General features: G+C 49.0%; 1 protein-coding gene across 1 annotated transcript in view; it reads right to left on the bottom strand.

Moving 5' to 3' along the window:
- Positions 1 to 265: 265 nt before the first annotated feature.
- The window catches only part of LOC138249558 (uncharacterized), a 38,895-nt gene continuing 13,595 nt past the window's right edge, over positions 266 to 25,565 (bottom strand). The window contains 4 exon segments of the mRNA XM_069203504.1: positions 266 to 485; positions 1,251 to 1,366; positions 2,197 to 2,355; positions 22,818 to 22,981. Coding sequence (XP_069059605.1) covers positions 266 to 485; positions 1,251 to 1,366; positions 2,197 to 2,355; positions 22,818 to 22,981 — 659 coding nt within the window.

Raw genomic sequence — 25,565 nt, 5'->3', positions numbered from 1 at the left:
ATGTGCCACAATCAGGAGGACAATTGCTCATTTCCCTAACAAGCAACCAACTGTCTTTTCACCTGTTCCAACTGTAACTGCCAAAACATGTGTTCTTCACAATGTGATCTGTATTGAACAGTGCCACAGTCAGGAAGATAATTGCTCATTTCCTTAACTAACTCAACTGCCAAAATGCACATGAGCACAATTTATTGCTTGGCTTCATACCTTTTGCTCTGCTCACCTGTTTCCATCAACTTGAGTTCCTTGTCCTCCAGCCTATCTACAATCTAGTTCCATTGCAAGTCAGGTTCCTTATTCTCCGGCCTGCCTCCAGTCGAGTTCCAGTGCTCCTCATTCTCCGACTAGCTTCCAGTCGAGTTCCAGCATTTCTCGTCCTCCGGACAGCCTCCAATCGAGTTCCGACAATCCTCACCCCCCAGTCGGCTTCCTGCAGAGTCCTGGCTCTCATCTTCCATCTTCTGCTGATGATCTCATAATTCCTTAAAAGAGAGAAAATAAGAAAGATGAAACTTTTCAAGCAAGTAACTTTATTTCAAGGTAAAGAACGATTAATCGCTTAATTGAAACAAAACAGAGCTCTGTCCTTTAAATAATTTATGACAGTAATAACTAGGTGATTTATCGTGTGGGTGGGAATCCAAGGAACTGCTATCAGACATTAAGGAAATACATATTTCCTGTAACAAGCACTCCCCTGAGAATTAGGAGACTGGAAATAGACCAAGTTTATCTAAATTATTAAAGGCAAGAGATTATGCCAGAACGAAAAGATGCCCTTTAGTCAAGTTGATTGCTTTTGAGTTTGGAATTTGCTTCTGAGACTCTGAAAGTATTGTAAAAAGAGGAAGCGACTTGTTCAGCCTTATAGAAAAGTATGCACATTGTGTCATTAACAACTGACATTATGCAAGTTCAATGTATTAATGAATAAATTCTTTTACATTTAAGAATCCTAAAAAACAAGATCCCAGTATTTTGAGAAATCAGAAGTCCTGACGCAGCCCAAGAAGCAGAAGCTGCTATATTCTCTTTTTCTATTCCCAAAACCCCCTTCCCCTTGAGAACTTGCAAGATGGCAATGCAGAAGGGAGGGCGGTGATAGAATGGGGGTGACGGAAGATGTCACTGTAGTAGTGTGGCCACTAGGGTCCACCACAGCCGGGGAGCCCCCATCGGAGGAGGTCTCAGAGTCACTACCTCCTGTAGTAGTTGTCTCCCCCGTGGAACTCCCCTCACCCTCCCACCCACTGGTCCCCTTAGCGTTGGATGTCTCTGCCTCCGAGAATCCGTAGGCCGTTGCTTCCCCACTTGCCGGTGCCTCAGCTCCCTCACCAGATGTTGCTGCTGTACCAAACCAACACTAGAGAACAGGGATGGGGAGACAAAACAGGAGAAACAATTGTAAATAGCTGAATGGAGGTACAGAATGGCCAGACATACACCCACCCAGAAGACACACCCAACAGGCAGTACCTTTCACTATGCCCATGGCCATGCCCCTGACTACTGACCAGTATACTGCTCTACACCCATCTCCAGGACTACCTAAGGAGGCGATGTGTGGGAGACCTAACAAAGACACCCTTTGGGGACCATAAAGTAGATGGACACCAGTCGTGTCCCTGCCTCTAAGCAGCATAAACCCTAATGCACACACAGACATCCTTCCAGACTGAAGTTTGTGAAATGAGTACTCACCCCCTTGTGACTGCTGTGCAGACTTCAAGCGCCCATCCATGTCTGAGTACACCACCGGCAGGATACGTCGCATGAGGGGGATCAGTGCCCGACGAGCACCCCTTCCACGTTGGCAGGACTTCCCCAGCTGGGCTTCACAGATCTTATGCTCCCAGAGCTGCAGGTCCTCCCACCACTTTCTGCATTCGGCGCTCCACCGGTTGTAGACCCCCAGGGTCCGCACCTCCTTGGCGATGGCATGCCAAAGTGCCCTCTTCTGGTGGGTGCTGACCTAAAAGGGTGACACAGATATGGAACACAGAAGTCATGCACTTGCAAGATAGGTACAGCTGGCTAATTGTCCGCTTTGTGATGGACAGTACTCTCAGACTTACAGGCTATACGCACGCAGCATGCCATGCACCACGGCCCATGCAGGCTCAGAGGTGCACACAAATGTCCATTCAACACCATCCATTACACCCAAACAGTGCCACCCAAACCCAGACTCACCTGTACATTTGGCCGTCCGTACAGTTTTGGGCACAGGAGCAGGACACCGTCCACTAGCCTCTCCAGTTCCTCCTGGGTGAAGGCCGGAGCCCTCTCCCCTGCAACACGAGCAACATCCATTGCCAGAGGCAGGCCACAGCAGTACACACAGTGAAGGACCTGTCCGCACGAGATCAGGGAGTTAAGTGAATAATCGATGATGAGATCATGTACGTTCCGCGGCGGTGTGCACCGTCACCGCTGGCGGCGATCATGATACACCAGGAATCCCCATTGGCATCCATGTTAACCAATGACGGTGTGAACGGCGGTAAACACCGCCTTACGCTGTGACATCAACCGCTAGTGGTATGAGGTCACTTCCACAACAAAAGGCCTGGATTACAGTGGGCAGACATTTTGGCAGTAATTACGCATCTAGAAATAAAATGTTGTACAATGCAGGCCCTACTAGCCACATGAAGCACCTAAGCATGTGTCCATTCCGTAATATACCACACATGAAATACTCTGTTCTCTCATTGTGATGTAGATGTAGATCTGTCAGAAAGCAGTTAATGTTGAGTCACTACAATGAACTATGCAGTGCACAATTGATGAAATGTGTGCCTATGTAAGTGTCTTCATCACACCTTTTTGAAACCCCTCATAGGTACCGACTCTTATGGTGAGGAAGGGCACCATCGGTGTACAGACCACTTGTGGATATGAGGACCATGGTGGAGCGTCAGATCATAACCAATTACGGACTCACACGTGCAACAATTCAGGAACTTTGTGCTTTACTGGATCCTGCACTAACTCCAGGAAATCGTAATCAGCATGCCATCCCTACTGAAGTGCAGGTGCTCTCCGCACTCCATTTCCTGGCCACGGGCTCATTTCAAGTGACAGTGGGCATGGGTGCTGGATTTTCACAGCCAATGTTCAGCATAGTAATGACAAGAATTCTGAATGCATTTGTCCAACACCTGCAGTCCTAAGTGAGGTTTCCCCAAAGTACTGACCTCCCTGCCATCAAGTCTGAATTCTATGCCTTTGCCAACATACCCCATGTTATAGGTGCCATCGATGGCACCCACATACCGATCATCCCCCCAAGAATGAGTGAACAGGTGTACAGAAACAGAAATAACTTTCACTCCATGAACATCCAATTGGTATGTACTACAGACAAGTACATCTCACATGTGAATGCCATGTTCCCAGGTTCAGTCCATGATTCCTTGTTGTTGAGGAACAGTAGTGTGCCACACAGGATGGAACAACTCCAAGAGGACAGAGAGTGGATCATAGGTAAGTGTGTCTGTCACCAACTGACACATAGCAGACAGCCAGGCTGTCTGACTAAGGGGCTTAACAATGACGACTCTGTATTGTACCCTTTTCTAGGTGATTCTGGCTATCTAAAATTGTGTTGGCTCCTGACACCAGTGAGGAATCCCAGGATGGATGCAGAGAGGAATTACAATGAGGCCCATGGGCGTACTAGGAGGGTGATAGAGCGAACTATAGGTCTCCTGAAGGCTAGATTTCATTGTCTACATATCTCGGGGTGTTCCCTGGCCTATGGGCCTAAAAAGGTGTGTAGAGTAGTGGTGGCCTGCGGCATGCTGCACAACGTGGCAGTGAGACATTCTATCCCCCTCTTGGAGGTAGAGGGTGCTGTATGTCCTGACCAGCTACCTCAGAGAGGTGAGGAGAGTGATGGTGATGATGAGGAAGGGGAAGATGTAAATTCCAGGACCCAGCTGATACAACTCTACTTTCAGTAACTGTGTGGGACTTGGGCCTGACATTGGGGTTTGTGACACATACTGGCATTGTGCTCAGTCATATGGGGGGGTTGATAATGATAGGTGAAACATGGTCCACTTCTGCATGGTACATATTGAAATTTTATGCATTTAGGGCCAGATGAAGGAAGCACTTTGCGAGTCGCAAACGGCAAAATTTGCCATTTGCGACTCGCAAATGTGTGATTCCTATGCAGAAATGCATTTTGCGAGTCGGGACCGACTCGCAAAATGCATTTCCGAATCGCAAATAGGAAGGGGTGTTCCCTTCCTATTTGCGATTCGCAATGGTATGCAATTCCATTTGCGACCGCGTATGCGGTCCCAAATGGAGTTGCAGTTACCATCCACTTGAAGTGGATGGTAACCCATTCGCAAACGGGAAGGGGTCCCCATGGGACCCCTTCCCCTTTGTGAATGGACCCCATATTATTTTTTCAGGGCAGAGAGTGGTCCAAGGGACCACTCCCTGCCCTGAAAATTCCGAAACTAAAGGTTTCGGAATTTTTTGAAATGCAGCTCGTTTTCCTGTGAGGAAAACGGGCTGCACTTCAAAAAGAAAAAAAAACCTTTATTTAAAAGGCAGGTCGCTAACATGGAGGCCTGCTGACGTCAGCAGGCCTCCATGTTAGCGAGTGCCTATACTCGCAATGGGGTCGCAAACTGCGACCCACCTCATAAATATTTATGAGGTGGGTCTTTGCGACCCCATTGCGAGTTGCAGAAGGTGTCTGAGACACCTTTCTGCATGTCAAATTGCGACTTGCAATTTGCGAGTCGCACAGACTCGCAAATTGCAAGTCGCAATTTGATTTTTTCCTACATCTGGCCCTTACTTATTGCCAACATTTGTTGCACATATGTGCCTTCATGCACAGATTTCACAATAAAGTAGTTATCAGCCAGTTGCATCCATACTTCACTTTGTTCACAATTTAACACAGGGGACAGTGTTACATGTGTGATATGTGTTTTATTGGTTGAAGGGGGTGAATAGTGCTATTTAGAGTGATTGCAAGTCGTAAGGGGTGGGTATCCTCAAGACCAACATGGTGGCAGCCTTGTTGGACTAATGATGGGTCCATCTTTTCTTACATTAGTTCATATTGCCTCTTAGCAATGTGTGGTGGCTGATTGAGTGGGATGGTTGCTGTGCAAATTGTTGCTGAGTTACTTCTTGAAGGGGGCTTTGTTCTTTGCTGGGGTTCCAGTGCAGTATCTTGGCCTGAGGATCCATTTGGGCGCCTGCTGTTGATCCTCAGGGGATGACGTGGTAGGCACTTGGGTTTCCTGTGAGGGTAATTCCTGGGATGTTTCTGCTGATGGTGTATTCTCATGGTGGGTGTCCGGTGCTATAGTGGGGGCCTCTTGTCCTGTGTGGGTGTCAGACTGGTTTTGGACCAGCTGCAGCAGTGCTCCTGCTATGGTGGCCATTGTGGCGTTGTGCTGTTTCCACTGCTCCATGGCCTGTTGGTGGTGCTCCTGCTGCATCCTCTGACTGTGCTCCAGTGTGGAAACAATCTGTGCAAATCTGTCATGGGTATGCTGGTAGGCCCCCATTACCTCTGATATCACGCGCTGGGCTGCTTCATCCATCCTGTGGCCTCCCCCCTGGCCCACTGCCACCCTTTCACTTGCCCTAGCCCCGTGTGCCTGTGTCCCCTGCACAGGTCTATCAGTACCACTTGTACTGGGGCCCTCGCCTTTCTTGCATGTTGGGAGTGGGAGACTGTTGCCTCTGTACCTGTGTTCCACCAGTCTGTGGCCTGGATACACTGGTGTGGGGACTCTTGCCCTGGGCTGCAGGTCTTGACTGGGTGGTATGGGTGGCAGTGATTTCCTGGGTGGGGCTGCTGCATGGTGACAATCCAAGACTGTGTGAGGAGCCTGCCTGCTCATCAGTGTCCAGGGATCCTTCACCTGTGTCCTGTGAGGTGCCTCTGTCTCCCTGGGGGCACTGACAGTCCTTGTCCCATCCGTTGGGGTTGCATGGGTGGTGGTGCTTGTTGGGGGACATGGTTATATCTATTACAGCTGCATGAACATTTGAGGTGAACAGGACTGGGATATTTTCTGCTGGGGTTACTTTCAGTGGCCTTACAGGGTGCCTTTGTGAGGTTGACACTGCATTTAGCATTGACTGTGGGGTAGCATTGTGGTAGGGGTGTCGTTCCATTGTGCATACTTGTAGGGGTAGGTGACTGTGCACAGGGGGAGGGATGTAGGCCTTTTAGTGGGTTTGTGGTCATGCGGGGTGGATTTAGTGGCTGATGCCTGGGTGGGGTGTTGGTCCTGGTGGAGGTGGGTGGGGTGGAGTGATGCATGCATTACAGGTATGGTGAATATGGGATATATGTTGATGACTTACCCAAATCCATTCTTCCAGTGAGTCCCTCAGGGTGTAGGATGGCTAGTACCTTTGCCTCCCAGTCTGTGTATTCTGGTGGTGTTGGTGGCTGTCCTCCCCAACCTTCCTCGCAGGTCATTCCATCTCTTCCGGATGTCGTCCCTGGGGCGTGGATGGTGTCCTACTGCATTGACCCTGTTCACAATGGTCTGCCATAGCTCTATCTTCCTTGCGATGGGTGTGTGCTGCACCTCAGCCCAAATATTTGTGGCTCCACCTTCAGGATCTCGTCCACCATGGTCCTTAACTCCCTTTCGGTGAAGCATAGATGTTTGGGGGGTGACATGGTGAGTGTGGTGAATGGTGTTGGGGCTGGGAACAAGGTCAGGGTGCTCTTCTGTGGGTTGTGTGCGCCTCCTGTATGCTGGAGTTCGATGTCTGCCTCTGGTGCTCTCCGTCTTCTTGGCCTGGTTTCATTGCAAAGGATTGTGGGGTATGTCTGGGGGTGTTTTATGGGGTTATGGATGTGTGTCAGGTGTGTGGGTTACACGCGTATCCAATGTGTGCACTTCTTACTGTTAAGCCACTGTCCGCCAAGGTGATTTGTGCAACATTATTTGGAGGGCGGGATGTGGGTGTGCTTGGTGGTTGTGAGGTGGGGAGGTCCGGGATTCCCGCCGTCAGGATCATGGCGGGGAGTGGTGGTCCAGTGATTTTTGGCGGGGTTGGGATTTTTGTTCATTAAATGGTGGGTTTCCATTCACCTCCAACGGCGGAATTCTGTTCACCGCCACCACGGCGGTCTGCGGTGTTTCCCGCCATGTTCATAATGACCGCCTAAGTGCCTGTTTTAGATGTAAGCGGATGGGTTACTCTGTCATAACAGTGACGAGTATCCCGTCCGCAGAAATCTAAATCCCATTGGAAATAATGAGATTTAGATTTTGGCAGACAGGATATCTGCCACTGTTGTGATGGAGTAACCCATCCAGCAATATCTAAAGCAGACCCTAAGTCCCATTCTGCGATGGGAGTTACAACATTTTCAGCAAGAAATCTCCAAAGCTCCAAAGCTTCAGTGGATCAATCTGCTTGAAGTATCTGGGTTTCGGTTTAGAGGCCATGGCTGTAATCTTAGTGGCAGTCCACTCAGAGAGGACTTCTTTCAAATTGACTAAAGGTCTCCCAGACTGCCCTATTATAAGTTATATATGCAGGACTGCTGACCGCACCCAAAAAAGGCAGACCGACAGCAGTGGGGAGACCTGGAAATAGGTAATCCAAACTCCAGTACCAACAGCCCTGTGACCAACCGCTGACAGTATTACAAGTCCAAAGTCACAGTGGCGGGCACCCATGGCAGTCAACCAATGGCGTTCCGAAACACGGCGTTCCACGATCCCCAAAGTAATGCACAACACCATGTTGGATGGATTTGAAAACAACACAACTGACACACATTCCCACACTCGACACACCTGAGAATTACACCATAAAACACACCCCTCCATACACCACAATCCTTTGCATTCAATGAAAAATAACAGGCTTGAGTGATATATTCAGGACAGATATGAGGCATCACTTTTTTCACCATCTCATACAACAACCTGCACACACTTTTGGCCAGTCACACCATTTTGCACTAGTCCTTTTAGTTAGTCACTGTCCATGTAATATATATATATATTTTATTCCACCATGGCACGTATTAAAATCCTTGTTTCACTGATGAAGAGCTAACAGTCATGGTGGATGAAATCATAAGAGTAGTGCCACAATTGTTTGGAGCACAAGTCCAGCACACCCTCTTAGCAGGAAAATGGAAATGTGAGAGAGGATCATCGATGGAGTGAATTCTGTAGGCACCACACTGCGCACAAAGGAAAACATCAGGAAGAGGTGGAACGACCTCAGGTGCAAGGTCCATTCCCTGGTCTCCTAGCACCATCTGCAGGCCAAGAATACTGGTGGTGGCCCTTCCAATGCCTTATTACAACTCTTTCCCTGGGAGGGGAAGGTCTTGGCTATCCTACATCTTGAGAGCTTGATAGGAATACCTGTGGGAGTGGAGTCTGGTAAATCACAAAACGTCAACAAAATGCTACATCATGCATGCTCACTGCCCACCTTGTGGCACCTTCACCATCACTCCACTCACCAGCCCAGTGTCCTCTGCAACAAAGACCCTTGTCAGTTAGCTCCCAATTGAAGTATTCTCACCTGGGAGGATACCATTTCTATACTGTGTGTAGTACAGGGACTGACATGACTGCTAAGGCCAGGAGGCTCTGTCAGTGTCACTCCACTCAGCAGCTCAGTGTCCTCTGCAACAAAGACCCCTGTCTGTCAACGTCCAATTGAAGTGTACTCACCTGGGAGGATACCATTTGTACACTATGCATAGTACAGGGACTGACATGACTGCTAAGGCCAGGAGGCTCTGTCACTGTTACTCCACTCAGCCAACCCAGTGTCCTCTGCAACAAAAACCCTGGGGCATATTTATTCTCTGTTTGCGCTGAATTTGCATCAAAAATTTTGACGCAAATTTGGCGCAAACTTTACACCGTATTTATACTATGACGTCTGACCCCGCGAACGTCAAAATTCCTCTATGTGAGTCATTTTCTGGATGCGGGAAACCGCCTTGCGTTAATGACATGTAAGGTAGGCATTCCCGTCCAAAAAAAGGACTTTAAGGCCTGTGTGCCTTATTTATACTCCTGAGTCATTTTGAGGCACAGGAGGGGGTGGGCCTTAAAAAACGGCACCCAGCCTGATGTGTGGCGTTTTTTAACACCTGGGTCAGGGAAGGAGTGAAGGGACCTGTGGGCTCATTTCCACGGTCTCTGACCATGGATGCAGTCCACAGGTGCCCTTCCCTGCCCCCAGGGACACCCCCTGCTTTCCCCACCCACCCCTAGACGACACCCATGGATGGGGGGATCCATCCCAGGTAGGTACAGGTAAGTTGAGATAAGTATTTTTTTTTTTTGTGGCATAGGGGGGGCCTAACTTTGGCCCCCCTACATGCCACTGTGCCCAATGGCCATGCCCAGGGGACAGACGTCCCCTGGGCATGGCCATTGGGCAGGGGGGCATGACTCCTGTCTTTACTAAGACAGGAGTCATTTCATTGGGGGTTGTGTATCCAAAACATGGTGCAAATCCAGTTAGAGCCATGATTTTTTACTCTACACTGACTTGCACCATTTTTTGATGCACAACCCCCATTTTTCCCTACAACGGCGCTGCCTGGTTAGAGTCATTTTTTTTTACTCTGACCAGCCTGCAGCACCGGCTAATGTCAATCCATAAATAAGGCGCCCGCCATGGCGTTAGCCGGCAGTAAATTTTTTTACGCAAACAATCACCTGAGCTCGTTTGCGTCAAAAAGTATAAATATGGGCCCCTGTTTGTTAACTCCCAATTGAAGTGTACTCACCTGGGAGGATAACATTTGCACAGTGTGCGTAGTACAGGGACTGACATGACTGCTAAGGCCAGGAGGCTCAGTCACTGTTACTCCACTCAGCCAGCTCAGTGTCTTCTACAACAAAGACCGCAATGTTTGTCAACTCCCAATTGAAGTGTACTCACCTGGGAGGATAACATTTGCACAGTGTGTGTAGTACAGGGAATGATATGACTGGAAAGGGCAAGAGGATCTGTCTCTCCAACTCACACAACAAGCCCAGTGAATACCTGCCTAAACACCCCTATTTGTTAACTCACAATGGAAGTGTACCCTCCTGGGAGGATCACATTTCTATAGTGTTGTGAACTAGTGGGAGTGAACTGAATGTGACGCACAATGGGCCCTTGTTTGCTAACTCCAATCACCAGCCCAATATACACTTACCCTAATGCATCTGTTAGTGTACTCTCACAGGAAGTTTACTCATATGGGAGGAAACCTTTTTTCTTGTGTTGGAAACTAGGGGAGTGACCTGAATGCAACTACCAGGAAGAACTGTTAAAGTGATTCCAAATAGCAGAATAGTGGTCACTGGTCCAAATATCCTAGCCTGATCACTCACAAATCATGTTAACTCACCTGGGAGGTACCAAGATGCAGATCATCCCCAACTCAGAGATGTGGCTGGCCACTTATCTCTATCTTGAACTGCTAAGCCAAGTTAAAACTATTGATGACAGGAAGGACAGCACACACAGTATACAACATAAATTATCAATAAGGCCGCAAGATGCATCACCAGAATGGTATTGGCTGCAGACACATTCAAAATACACTGAAAACATAATGACTCCAGTCACATATACAACAAGCTCCTGCTTCAGTGTACATAACATTCAACCAGGCCACAAAATGGTCAAAGCCACATCCTGCTTAGCCACGGTTTTGCCTGCACCTCTTGCAAGATGTAAATCTCTGCCCATCCTCCCAAGTGCTAATGTACTGCTAAATTCAGGAGCTGCTGGACTTTAATGGAATTGGCATGCTTTACAAATGTCATGTCAATGCAACCAATACCATGGGTACCTTTCATAATAGGATCACAAGCAAATCTACTATGTACACCGGCTGTGCAAGGTTTCACTGTTAACTTTTGGAGGTAAATGTCACAATACCACCAGTAACATTGTATATTTCACATCAACAGGTTGAGCTGCCAATAGGCACACAGAGGCCAAAGATGAGACCTCCACCATCCCCCTGGATGAAGCCCTCAGTCATCACAACACTTCTGAACGTCTGGATGTGGAGGATGGTTCTGGCCCATCTGGGCAACCTGGACAGACCTCTACAGTGAATCTCACTGTGCCCACATTAAGACCTCCCAGCCCATTTGCTTCAACATCACAGGCAGCCATTCACCCACCCTGTGTCCCTAAGACAACGTCTACCATCCTGTGCCCCTAGTCCAGGATCCTGAGTCCCAGCACAACAAATCAGAAAATGATGATCCTGTAACAAATGGGAGGGGGTACCCTGTGGCAAGGGTACAAGATCCTGGGGGTAGGGTGCATGGGAGGGATGTTGTGGGCCACCGGGTGAGGCCACTGGGGATGCTTCTGGCAGCACTCCATCAGCTAAGTCTTGAGGGTCTATCAAGAGTCCCAAGGCGTGATGGGCTAGATGTAGGAAAATACCATCTTGCCTGGCATGTTACTCCCATTTTTACATGTATGTAAGTTTGTTTTTGCCTTTCACACTGGGGCCTGCTAGCCAGGACCCCAGTGCTCATGGTTTGTGGCCTGAATGTGTATACCTGTGTAGTGACTAACTGTGTCATTGAGGCTCTGCTAACCAGAACCACAGTGCTTATGCTCCCTCTGCCTTTAAACTTTTCACTATAGGCTAGTGACCACTTTTACCAATTGCAATTGGCACACCGGAACACCCTGAAAAATTCCCTAGTATATGGTACCTCGGTGCCCAGGGTATTGGGGTTCCAGAAGATCCCTATGGGCTGCAGCATTTCTTTTACCACCCATAGGGAGCTCAGACAAACCTTTACACTGCAGTCTGAGTGAAATAACGCACATGTTATTTCACAACCATTTTCACTGCACTTAAGTAACTTATAAGTCACCTATATGTCTAACCTTCACTTGCGGAAGGTTAGGTGCAAAGTTACTGAGTGTGAGGGTACCCTTGCACTAGCAAAGGTGCCCCCATATAGTTCAGGGCCATTTCCCCAGACTTTGTGAGTGTGGGACACCATTACATGTGTGGACTACATATAGGTCAAAACATATATGTAGCTTCACAATGGTAACATGTCTAAGATCATGGAACTGTCCTCCCATGCCAACTCTGGTATTGGGGAGCCAACTCCATGCATCCCCGAAGCTCCACTATGGACCCCGGGTACTGCCAAACCAGCTCTCTGGGGTTTTCTCTGCCGCTACTGCTGCTGCCACCCCACAGACAGGGTCTGCCCTCCTGGGGTCTGGGCAGCCCAGGAAGGCAGAGCAAAGAATTTCCTCTGAGAGAGGGTATTACACCCTTTCCCTTTGGAAATAGGTGTTAAAGGCTGGGTAGGGTAGCCTCTCCCAGCCTCTGGAAATGCTTTGAAGGGCACAGATGGTACCCTCCTTGTATAAGCCAGTCTGCACCGGTTCAGGGAACCCCCAGTCCCTGCTCTGGCACAAAACTGGACAAAGGAAAGGGGAGTGAAACACTCCTCTGTCCATCACCACCCCAGGGGTGGTGCCCACAGCTCCTCCTGTGTGTCCCAGACCTCTGCCATCTTGGATCCAGAGGTGTGAGGGCACTCTGGAGGCCTCTAAGTTGCTTGTGCAGATGACATCAGAGACCCCTCCTGATAAGTGCTTACCTGACTAGGTGGCCAATACTCTGAGGGATTTTTAGGGTCTCTCCTGTGGGCTTTTCAGACTTTCCAGTGGTCCAACTGTCCAAATTTGGAGGAGGTAAGTCCTTGCCTCCCCTCTCCAGACAGTAATCCTGTGCACCGTGTGAACTGCAGCTACAAGGGCCTCTGTGCACATTTCCACAAAATCCTTCATGCACAGAAAAGCCTAGGTCCCTAGCACTCTGTCCTGCGATGCTTAGCTCCCTGAGTTGATCTCCGGCTTCGTGGGACCCTCTTTTACAGTGTTGAGACAACTGCTGTTTTCAGACTTCTTGAACCCATGTTCAAGGACTTCTGCAGGTGCTACCTTCTTGTGCATGGGCTCTCTACGTTGCTGAGGGCCCCCGCTGTCTCCTTTCCCAAGAGGCAACATCCTGGTCCTTCCTGGGCCCAGACAGCACCATTTTCCTTCAACCACAACTCTTCAAGTTAGCAAGAATTGTTTGTGGTATTTTGCCAAGGAAACAACTCTGCATCTTCCAGCACTCCGTGGGGCACCTTCTGCACGAAGGAGAAGTTCCTAGCACCTTTCGTTGTTGCAGAATCTTCAGCTTCTTTCATATGGAGGCAGCCATTTTGCACCTTCATCCAGGGTTTAGTGGGCTCCTGCCCCCCTGAACACTTTTGTGACTATTGGACTTGGTCCCCTTCCTTTGCTGGTCCTCAGGTCCAAGAATCCGTCTTCAGTGCTTTGCGGTCTTTGCAAAATCCCCTATCATGACTTTAGTCTGTTTCTGGGGAAATAGTAGTACTTTACTCCTACTTTCCAGGGTCTTGGGATGGGATATCTTGGACACCCTTAGTGTTTTCTTACACTCCCAGTGACCCTGTACACACTACACTAGCCTACAGGTCCACTCGTGGTTCGCATTCCACTTTCTTAGTATGGTTCTTGGTTTGTGTTGCCCCTAGGTCTATTACATCCTATTGTATTCTACTGTGTTTGCACTACACTCTGACTGTTTTACTTACCTGATTTTGGTTTGTGTGTATATTTTGTGTATTTTACTTACCTCCTAAGGGAGTATATCCTCTGAGATCTTTTTGGCACACTGTCACTAAAATAAAGTACCTTTATTTTTAGTAACTCTGAGTATTGTCTTTCTTATGATGTAGTACCTATGTGATATAAGTTGTATAGCAGGAGCTTTGAATGTCTCCTAGTTCAGCCTAAGCTACTCTGCTATAGCTACCTCTATCAGCCTAAGCTGCTAGAACACTACTATTCTACTAATAAGGGATAACTGGACCTGGCACAAGGTGTAAGTATCTTCAGGTACCCACTATAAGCCAGGCCAGCCTCCTACACTAGGTATTTACCGAACTCCGGGAGTTCAAGCAGCTGCAGGGGGACAGCCACAGAAATATCTGTGAGCAGTGGGAGACCCCCAATTTCAACCTGGCCTCACTAACAGGGGTGTTAAGAGAATTAACAGTACTGTGATCAGGGATCGTCAGTAACACTCTACCCATTCCTTTGGAGCAGCAACACCAGGCCCATCGTCATGGATGCCAGCCACTGGAAGGGAGGCCCTGTCAGGGGGAAAAACCACCCCAGACACCCCTGCTTCTGTAGCTGCATCTCCCCCCATGCAAGCGGGGACATCCAGCAAAGAATTCAGGAGGTGCAGCTGTCCAGACACCAACCACTGACAGCAAGTGACCTCTTTCTGAAGGAACTCCTTTGAGTGCCTCATATCCACTCTGTTGATTGTTCTTCAGCCACCTTCCATTCCCCATGAGAGGAATATACTGGCCTTTGGACTTACAGTGCTCTGGCATCTACTCCAATGATTTCATCCACCATCACAGACCCCTTCACTTTCCTTTTCCATCATGCCTCAATATTAGTTTATGCACAAATGTTCAATAAATTCACCTATCACAAAGTTTGTGTCCATTTGCTTCTGTTTCAATTGCTGCTATGTGGAGATGTAAGACCATGTGAAGCAAATGATGAAGGCACAAGACACTAGTGCAAGGAGGAAAGTGATACAGGTACAGTGTCCTGCTAAGGATCACAACCAACACATACAAACACATTGCTACAAGTGTCTGGTCACGGCAAACATTTTGTTTCACTATACAGCACATAGGCTGCCCATATGTCTAGTCTGTCAAAGCCAAGAATGGCTGACTCATATTGTGTCAGGGTAGATATACAGAGGTACAGTCCCCCAGACCACAGACAGGAAGGGCTTTGTCAGACAATGCCCTGTAGAATAGGCAAACAGAGAAGTGAATGGTGTCACCAACTTGAGCCTTATCACATACCAAAACCAAGTAATCCAACATCACATACTTCAAGATACAGACAAAGGGCAGTACAACAGTCACTGATCACAGGTCCATCATAATCCAATGACCATGCATCTGCTGGTATGATACAAACATCTGCCAGTGTTGCGGCACAGGCACTGTGGCCTGCAACGGCAAAACATACCTACAGCTACATACAGGTCATACATGAAGAGTTTTTTAGCCTAGTAGAAGGGTGAATGCCTGGCTTGCACTTGCTGACAAAATATTTCAAGGCCACATGATCCCACACATGAAACAATGGGCCCACCACAGCACACTAGACAAGTACAGTGTGCCCTTCATTCCTTCCACCCATACTCTGTCTAATCTGACTTGGCACAGGTATCATACCCCAAATCTGTGACCCACATTACTGGAATATTCCATGGCCACTTCTTATGTTAAAACAGATTCAGATACCTGCTAATGTCACAACTCTGGAATGCCCACATGAGGATGTCAGGGTAAAGGTACGTGGAAATAGACAAAACAAGGAGCATAGATTTGAAAACATACAGATAACACAAATCACATAGCAATCATCTGGAAATGAAGTTACAGTGCAAGGAAACTGACACAAGCAAAGCAACATCATCAAGGTGGGGATATGTCAAAAGCTAGCTCTTCAAGCAGCCTTTGGCTGAATATTGCAGGATATCAGCTCCCTAGCTGTTGCTAAAACACTCAACTCCACACATTTTCACACCTACAATTCATGGTAGAGTCATAGTGATAACATCACATGATATATTTACACCCAAGAAGTTACTGATGTGATCTCCCAGCAAGTCAGCCCCTTCCACTTCACCACTGTCATCCTCACTTGGCATTTCAGGAGACCCACCCATTGGCACTGCAGGCTGCCCCCCGGGATGTATGGAATGTTCCTCCTCATGGCAATATTGTGGAGCATGCAGCAGGCCACAATGATCTGACAAACTTTCCCAGGTGACAAGAGGGGGGCTCCACCAGTCTGGCCCAGACACCCAAATCTGGCTGTCAGGAGCCCAAAAGCCTGCTTCACTACCCACCTTGTTCTTACATGGGCCTCATTGAAGCAGACTTCCCCTTGCGTAGTTGGATTCCTCATTGGTGTCAACAACCAAGGGCGATTTGGACATGCTGAGTCTCCCATTAAGGAATGGGACATGTATGCAACAATGAGTCCCTCTTATCAGTAAACCCTCAGTAGACATTGCACACACACAAATAGGAAAGATGTGACTTACCACCCACCCAGGCCCTCTCTGGGTACAGTTGTGACATCAGCTGGTGGATTTAGCTGTGCTGCATAATGAAGGTATCATGGACTTGAATCCAGGAAATGGGCACAGACATGTGAAATGTACCGGTCTGCCAAACATGCAACTTGACCGTTGATGGAATGGAAGTTCTTTCTGTTGCGGTATGCTTTTTCATTAGCATGTGATGCTACCAAGCCAACATGAGTGCCATCAATAGCCCCCACCAAGCCCCCACGACATGTGGGATGCATACTAAACCATAAAAGTCAGCCTTCACATGGGCTAAATTCCACGTCATGGAAACTGAATGTAGCTGTCCAGGTGTTTCAACCTTGCAGAGATGACTTCCTTTCTCCAGACTGAACATAGGTTGAGACATTCCATCAGTATGGGCCATTGTATGTTGGAAGGCCCCTGTGGATAGGAAGTGCAACAATGACATGACTTGTATGATGGGTGGTATGCAGTTTGGATGACTAATAGCTGGCTTCAGATCTGGCTCCAACTGACGACATAGATCCACTACTGTTTGCCGATTCAGATGATACAGGAGTACAATACGTCTTCTTTCCATGGCCTAGAGGTCTGACAGTGGCTGGTAGACTGGTGGTGGTCTCATCCTCCCTCTCCCTTGGTACCTAAATATGATAGGAAATGAGTTCTGACATTAGTCATTATGTCCACAGCAACATACATGATGCCTTTCAAGGTTAACATGTGACAAGACAATTTATAACGGATGAACATAGCAAACAGTACACATCATGGCTGTTAATGACACAAGGAACATGTGTTACCCCCCTGGTTTGCCAATCGTGTATACACAACATGTATCTGGACCTAAATCCAAAATGTGTATCAAAAATGTCCTTTGGAATGTGATTGGATGTCCAGAGCACAAAAATGCCCTTTAACAGGGGTATACTGTGCCCCACTGTGAATTGGCACCTGTGCCCTGCAACATGCAACAATGGCGTTTGACTAGTAGGACCTACATGACAAGACAAGATGAGTATTTCTTTGTGCAAAAAAACAGCTTTTTCTGAGGAGTGACACAGTGCTAATAACCCAATCCCACGTTTTATGCCACTAAAATGGCGCCTGCCTGACCTACTCCACTGGACATTCGTAACCGCCTCCATCCGCAGACGAAAGTCGTTAAGGAAGTGGGTGATTACAACCCCATTAAGCACAGTCATAGGCTAATGTTGTTGCCAAAGCCGGTCGCAGGCCAATGGCTGTGTCCACCGGCGATGATGACCACGTATGTGGCAGATGTGATCACCATGTTCTGCAAAATCCCTCACTTGCACTCCTGACACTGCTGCCAGCAAGACCGCCACTTCCAATCTGCTGTGTACTGCTTCGGGAACATTCATGCCATATGCAACAGGTGATGGATCCCCTGCCTTCTCACCAGAGGAGTAGGAGAGGCTGGTGAATGGACAGCTCTATGGTGCACCATAGGAGCAGGTAAGTATCTCATGAGCACAGTTTTCACTGTACATCGTCATCCTTTACATCCTCACAGGCTCGAATGTGTCCTTGTGTGGCAAATCAAATACTCATGTTCCTGTAGGTGCTGTCTGTGTGGCATCAATGGGAGAGTCAATGTGCATGTATTGGTGGCTAATGCCCCTTGTTGAGTTTATTCACATAGTGGTGTGTATTTTCGTTGTGTTCCTAGATCTACTTTGTGTTGGATGCACATAACTAGGTGTGATGACATTACAGCCATCAACTGATATCTCTTTCCTCATGAATGCTGCATATGTGAGACTACATGTATGTGTATGACGGCATGAGTTGAGTATGCATCTTGAATATGTCATTTGTGAGTAATGTGAGATAAGTGTATGTTGCCACAAAGATTTCTTTGCACATCTGCCCTTGCTAGACTGTTGTTTGTAAGGCATGTCATCACTCTCTCTGCCCCCCAGTTTGCCACACACACTACATGCCAATTTGCTGGTGGCCATATGATGTACAGTTATGCATGGAGGTGATGGGAATGGGGTGTCATGTAGGTTCTGTCTGCTCAGCCTACAGAGACCATGGCCTGTCACATGTATCTCCCTGTATGGGTCATAGTCAAGGCTGAGGCGGAGTCTCTGTGGCTATGCAACTGTGGCACTGTGCTCACTCCATGTACCCCTGAAGATCCTGACATGACGCAAATATGAGGCTCTGTTGTAAATTGCTGCCCAGAATGCCTCATATCTTTGATCAGATTGGGAATGGTTACAGGGGTGGGTTACTGATCTGTGACAGATGTGCACTTAGTATCATTGTCAATGTGTGTCTCTGACTCCTGACAGGATCCTTACTCCCACAGCCCTATTGTTCCTGGGAGACTCTGATATGTGACTCAGTAGCTTGGTCACATAGCAGAAACTGGTCAATACATGCCTTTGTTTTTTGGATGCCATCTCTGTAAGATGGATACAAATATCCAAAAGTGTGTTCTGTGGTACAGGTAGACAACACAGAACCCCACCCCCTGAAGTGGCATGAGTCTGCATTGGTTATTGCAAATGTCCATACCTTAACAGGGTAGACACTTTCTGTGCCCACCATGCCAGTGCTTTCATTGTTACCCATGTGTGATGTTGGAGCTTGTACTCCCACAGTAGCCTGCAGGGACTGTATGCAGAGAGTCATCATCAAAGAGAGTGAATGTTTTGGTCATTCGTGCCTAAGCCACAGAGGTGTGATGTGCCTAAGAGTGACTCACATCTCAGCCAGTTTTCTAGGGCACATCCCGCAAGATTTCAGTAAGCCTGCCTAGTCATTGTAGGGCCTGAGCAGGGTGGTGGGTTGGTCTGCAGATTGGGAAATGTATGTCTTGAGTCATGTCCCTGTACTTATTGGCTTGTCTGTGTCACAATTGGGGAGTATTGACAACACGTGAATGTTATAACTTGGTCTAACTGACATGTATGTGAATGAACCATTTGTGATTATGGCCCTCATTATAACTTTGGCAGTGTACTGACCGCCACTGCAAAAAATGGCGGTAATACCGCCAATAGCCTGGCGGTAATTACCACCAAATTATGACCATGGCGGTGATACCTCCTATAGACAGCCAATGTACCACACCAACCGCCAGGGCATTAACACCACTGACCACGGCAGTAGCCACCTACAGCCAGGCGGAAGTCAAGGTACCACCTACCGTATTATGACATAGCAAACCGCCGGGATTTCCGGGGTGGTAACAACGCCATCAAAAGCCTGGCGGAAACACTTCACAGACAATGAAAGACTCACCATCAGGGACACCGAGGATTCTGCAGCTGCCATTTAACCGGAACTCCAAGTTTTCCCAATGCTCTACCACGCCAGGGCCATCCTGGAGCACCAACGTCAATGAAGATAATGACGGTGAGTACAGCCGCCTAGCACACAAGGGAGGGAGGGAGGAAAAGGAGAGTAACACACACGCATAACATACCATACACACCACATACATAGAACCAGCTGCAGAGCAAATCGACTGTCACAGGACCCACGAGCAAAGAATGCATGGACAACAATTTTTATGTACAAACACTAATTTGCTGCCAACAGCCACCATAATGTATAATGAAATGAAAATGCAGGCGTCAATGTCCAGATTGGGCCAATGGCCAGTCCAAAGTACCTAAAGGCCACATGGCCACAGGGCATACTCCAAGCCCCAACTTGACTCCTGACTACTTCTGGACTCCACTGTTCAGGGGCATCATGTTGTAAATGGGCAGGCACCTCAGGTGGAAGAGTGGTTTGGGGGGCACCTCAGCTAGATTGGTAATCATGTCCACTGGTTCTGGAGGGGGATCCTTGCCCAATTGTCACTGGAGGGGAGTGAAAGGCCACAGTCTCTGGAGTGGGTATCATGCCCACTAGTTCCGGAGGTAGCTCCTTGCCCAATTGTCACTGGAGGGGAGTGAAAGGACACAGTCTCTGGAGTGGGTATCATGCCCAGTGACCCTGGAGTGAGCTCCTTGCCCAGTTGTCACTGGAGGGGAGTGAAAGGCGACAGTCTCGGGGGAGTGAGCTACATGCCCTCAGATGGTGGAGGGGCCTCCTTGCCCTCAGATGATGGAGGGGGCTCTTGTGTTCCATTGGTAGTGGAGGGGGCTCCTTGCCCTCAGATGGTGGAGGGGGATCCAGGTGTTCCATTTGTGGTGGAAGGGGCTCCTTGCCCTCAGATGGTGGAGGGGACTCCTTGTGTTCCATTTGTGGTGGAGGGGGCTCCTTGCCCTCAGATGGTGGAGGGTGCTCCTTGGGTTCCTCTGGTGGTGGAGGGGGGTCCTTGATTTCGTTCTTGTGATGCTCCCCCTTGGCCTTTGTCATGTGACTTGTGACCTTGTCTCCAGGTGTAGGAGGTGCCTCCACTGACCCTGACCAATGTACCTTAGGTTTTGCCACCCTAGACCTGCATTTCTGATGCAGAGGTGTGGATTTACAGGGAGCACTTCTGTCACACTCAGGTGTCCTTTAGTGCCAGCAGCAGATTTCTTGGTAGGAGCAGTGGCATACTGTTTGGCTGAGGTGCTGGGCTGGGTTTTTAGGACCCTGGACATACAGGCAGGACAGGGGTGGGGAGGAGGAGGGGGAGGGAAGAGGTCAAGATGGGCAAGGAAAAGCTTCTTAGGGATGTTGGGGCGGGATGTGGGGCAAGGGATGGGAGTGGAGGTAGAGGGAGTCATTGTAGGGGGTGTACATTTGCTGGACTTTGGTCAAAGTGCATGGACAGTGTGCGTGTGAGAGGTGGATGGCCGTTGGGTGCCTGAGTGCGTGCGTTTGTGTTTCTTACAAGGGGACAGACAGGGTGGGAGAGGACAAAGAGGACATGTGGATGTATGTTGTGGAGGTGTATACAAGTTAGGTGGGTATGCTGCATGATGCGTTTATGGTAGTGGTGGCTGTTGATGTGACTGTGAGGGACGAGGAACACGAGGGGGAGACAGTGGAGTCAGAGGATGTTGTTGTGTGTGCAACTGTCTGTTGTTTGTGTGAGTGCTTGTGGCATGAAGTTTGGTGCCTATGTTTGTCTGTGCCACTCTTGTGTGATGTTGTGTGTGCATGATTATCTGCATGTGTGCATGGGATGGGTTGGGGTTGAGGACACTGGGACTGGGAAGTGGTAGTAGGAGGGGAAACGGTAGGGACCATAGGAGCAGGGACATTGGCTGCCATCAGAGAGGAGGGGAGAGCCTGAAACGATCTCTGTAGGACCGCATACCCACCTTGGACGCCCTCCAGGTAGGCATTGCATTGCTACATCTGGGATGCCAGCCCCTGGGTGGCATTCACTATGGTTGACTGCCATACAGAGATGGATCTCAGGAGGTCAATAGCCTCCTCACTGAGGGCAGCAGGGCTCACTGAGGCAGGGCCTGAGTTGCCTGGGGTGAAGCAGATACCCATCCTCCTGGGCAAGCGGACACAGCCAACTCATTGGGGGCTACTGGGAGGGCGGTGCTGGTATGGGGGGTGGCAGCTGTACCTGTAGCTGGAGTGGTTCCAGAGGTGTCCGCCACCATCAGGGAGCTCACATCGGAGGAGGAATCAGAGTCATTGTTGTCACCTCCTGTCCCCACCGTGGTGCTTCCCTCGCTCTCCGTCCCACTGGTCCCGTCGGTGGACTCCTGGGTCCCGTGGGCTGCAGCTTCCTCACTTGCCAGTGCCCGTGCTCCTCCGCCTAATGATGCTACTGCACACATGGACATGATGTCAAAAGAAAAAAGGGGGAAGAGAGAAAGGGAGCACTGGGTCAATTACAGCACTAGTACCACAGATGGCATACACATCACCATCACACACAGGGACCAAGATTGAGCAGTATGCACCGCACTGGCATTTCATTGGCTAGGTACCACAGCAGGATGAGAGCCGACCACCTCCATCTGCACCCCTCCTGGAACCTACAAAGCCCTGTCTGACATGAATGCAACCTAGCTAGCTGACATGAATTTGCTATTCACACATTTACCCTGAGCTGGACCACCCAGCAATGTGTGAGCTGGCATTGAGGAGCACCCACTGACTGAAACCCACCACCAGGATCCTATGGCAGGCAACAAAGATGGGTGTTACACACACTGTACTCACCCCCTTCTGGCTGCTGTGATGCCCTCCAGTGCACATCCAGCTCCTGGTTGGCCACAGCCAGCATGTGGGCCATCAGGTGGTCAGGTTCCGACAGGTACCCCTCCCTCGTTGGGAGGCCATATCCAGCTGGGCTTCTGTGGTCTTCTGGGCCCAGCATCTCAGGTCCTCCCACCGTTTCTGAAGTGGGTGCTCCGCCTGCTATAGACCCCCAGGGTCTGCATGTCCTTGGCAATGGCATGCCACAGTCCTTTCTTCTGATGGGCACTGACCTGCAGAGGAAACACAGACAAGCGCCATTAACCATACAATCCAGCCTGTCACAAATATGGCTTACAAAAAGCACTTCCCCATATCAGGCCCACACTTCACCCGGAGCCCTGCAAGTACACTACCACCAGCCACAACCCCCCCAAAAATACACACTGCCAGCACACACACACATCTCCATGCAACCTTGTCAAATGCATCATCCTCATGGTGTACTCACCTGTTGGTCTGGAGGCCGATACAGCTGTCCATACAGGGGTAGGACCCCATCCACCAGGCGCTCCAACATCTCCAAAGTGAATGCAGGGGCTTTTTCCACTGTCACACTGGCTATGGCAGGTTCCAGACACAGGTCACAGCAGCACACGCAGTGGAAGTGTAGTCCTGTGGAAAGTCAGGAATCAAGTGAGATTATAGTAAGAAAATGGCGGTCACGTCCACCCTCACCGCCGCTGGTGATCCTCATTGGACACTGTACACCATAGAGCCCGATTCTGGCCAATGAGGATTAGCAAAGTGGTGCAAGACTGCCTTCTGCCATGACGCCCAACGTGGGCAGAGTAAATCACTTCCACCTGTCCCTACATACAGGACAGGCGGTCGCAATTTTATGGTGCTGGTACACATATGGAAATATAATACTGTGTCATTGCTGTCAATTGTACATACATTGTCAATTACATTGTCCAGTAACAGACATGGTCAATGTACACTGAAGTGGTGGTTCCATTGTTCAGGTTGTCACTACCTTCTCACTCTTGTGTCCCTACCACTGTGGACGAATGGGAGGAGGAGTCAAGCCCCTGTGTACAGACCCCTTGTGGACTTGGCTACACCCGAGGACAGGAACATAATACTAACCTATAGACTGGACAGGGCTACAATCACAGAGCTGTGTGCACAATTGGAGCCTGATCTGATATCTGATATTCGTCAAGCCACTGGGATTCCTCCTCTTGTGCAGGTCCTATCAGTGCTCTGTTTCCTGGCAATTGGCTCTTTCCAAGTAACAGTGGGCTTGGCTGCAGGAATATCACAGCCAATGTTCTCAATAGTGCTGGCAAGGGTTTTGTCTGCCTTGCTCAAACACGTGTACAGCTACATCACTTTCCCCCAAGTGGATGATTTGGCCAATTTGAAGGCTGGTTTATATGCAATGGAACACGTTCCAAATGTTATTAGGGCCATTGATGGAACACATATAGCATTTGTTCCCGTTGGGCCAATGAACAGGTATTCAGGAATCAGAAGAGTTTCCACTCACTCAAGGTCAAAATGGTGTGCCTGGCTGACCAGTACATGTCCCACGTCACTATCAAGTATCCCGGGTCGGTGCATGACGATTTCGTCTTGAGGAATAGCAGCATCCCACAAGTGATGGCACAACTACAGTGACACAGAGTGTGGCTAATAGGTGAGCCTGAGTCCCTACCCAATGCATATCAGTGTATTCATTTAGGAGTCATCCCCCATGTCCTTGTGCAAGGCTAATGTTTGTCCCTCACTTTTTGCAGGTGACTCTGGCTACCCAAACCTGTCCTGGCTCTTGACCCCTGTTAGGAATCCAAGGACAGGGGCTGAGAATAGGTATAATGATGCTCATGGGCGAACCAGGAGAATAATTGAGAGGACCATCGGTCTCCTGAAGGCCAGATTCAAATGCCTCCATCTGACAGGTGGATTCCTCTGCTACTCCCCTGGGAAGGTCTGTCAGATAGTTTGTATGCTGCATGTTGCACAACCTTGCCATCAGACACCATATGCCCTATCTGCAGGAGGAGGAGGGTGAAAATGCTTCTGTGGCAGCAGTGGTCCCTAAGGACAGTGAGGATGAGGAGGCAGAGGATGAGGATGTGGACAACAGGACATCAGTGATACGGCAGTACTTCCAATGACACACAGGTAAGACAGTAGAACTGACCATTCCTTTGATTAATTATTTTTCTGTGTGGTTGTAGCATGATCGCAATCACTTCCTTAGCATCCCAACTGACTGTTAGCTATGCCTTCCCATTTTGCAGATGATGGTGTGATTGCAACAGTGTACTGATGTGATGATTACAAACTGCTACAGGCCATTATTTAGATAGAATCACAAAGTTCAGGACAATAGCACAAGATGAAACAATTCACAAGATTTCACATTTTTGCCTGATAAAGCACTATCACTCAGGTTGTTTTCAAGGGTGTTTATTTAAGTTTAGATTATGATGGAAAAGTGCAATGGAATGGGGTGATGGTAGAGAAATGTCCAGGATATTGGTAAAGTCTGTCTGTAGCACAGGTCCAGTGTCCAACGGGCCATAGGAAGGTGAGCAATAGCAGTCCAAGGCGGACATTGTGACAGAGTGAAACACAAGGGGGACATTCAGGAGGGTCTCATTTCCTGGCAGTGGTCTTGGTCTTGGCAAGTGTCTCTGGTGTCTATCTGGGTTGCAGGGAACGTTTGTGGGGTGGTTCTCCTTCTGCAGGGGGAGGGGTACTGATGGCCTCTGGGTCTTGGGGCAGGGCTGCCTGTCTACTGGCTGCAGCAGATGTTGAGGGCTGTTCAGTTGACTGGCTAGTGGTAGGGGTCCGCTGATGTGCTGTGTAGTCCCTCATGATTTTGGCCATATCACGCAGCACCCCTGCTATCCTGATCTCCTGTTGGTATACCTCCTGCAGCCACTGTTTCTCCTGCCTGCTGTTTAACATCTGACCCATCTTGTCCTGGACTGTTGGTAAGCCCCCAGGACATTAGTAAGCGCCTCCTGGACTCTCGTTTCCCTGTGCCTGTCCTCCCCCGGCACACAGCTGTCTTCCATGTGCCTTTGGCCCCCTGTGCCTGTGTCCCCTGAACGGTGTGCCCACTGCCACTGAGCCCAGGTCCCTGATTGTCTTGGCTGTGAGGTGTGGCCTGGGGTCACTATACAGGTGGGCATACTTCTGATTGATTTGTCCTGTGGACAGAGGCGTGGGAACACTGGGT

Source organism: Pleurodeles waltl, chromosome 8 (genome assembly GCF_031143425.1).
Source record: "Pleurodeles waltl isolate 20211129_DDA chromosome 8, aPleWal1.hap1.20221129, whole genome shotgun sequence".
NCBI classification, from domain to species: domain Eukaryota; kingdom Metazoa; phylum Chordata; class Amphibia; order Caudata; family Salamandridae; genus Pleurodeles; species Pleurodeles waltl.
The sequence above is the reverse complement of the archived record's forward strand: the minus strand, read 5'-3'. Positions and strand labels throughout refer to the sequence as shown.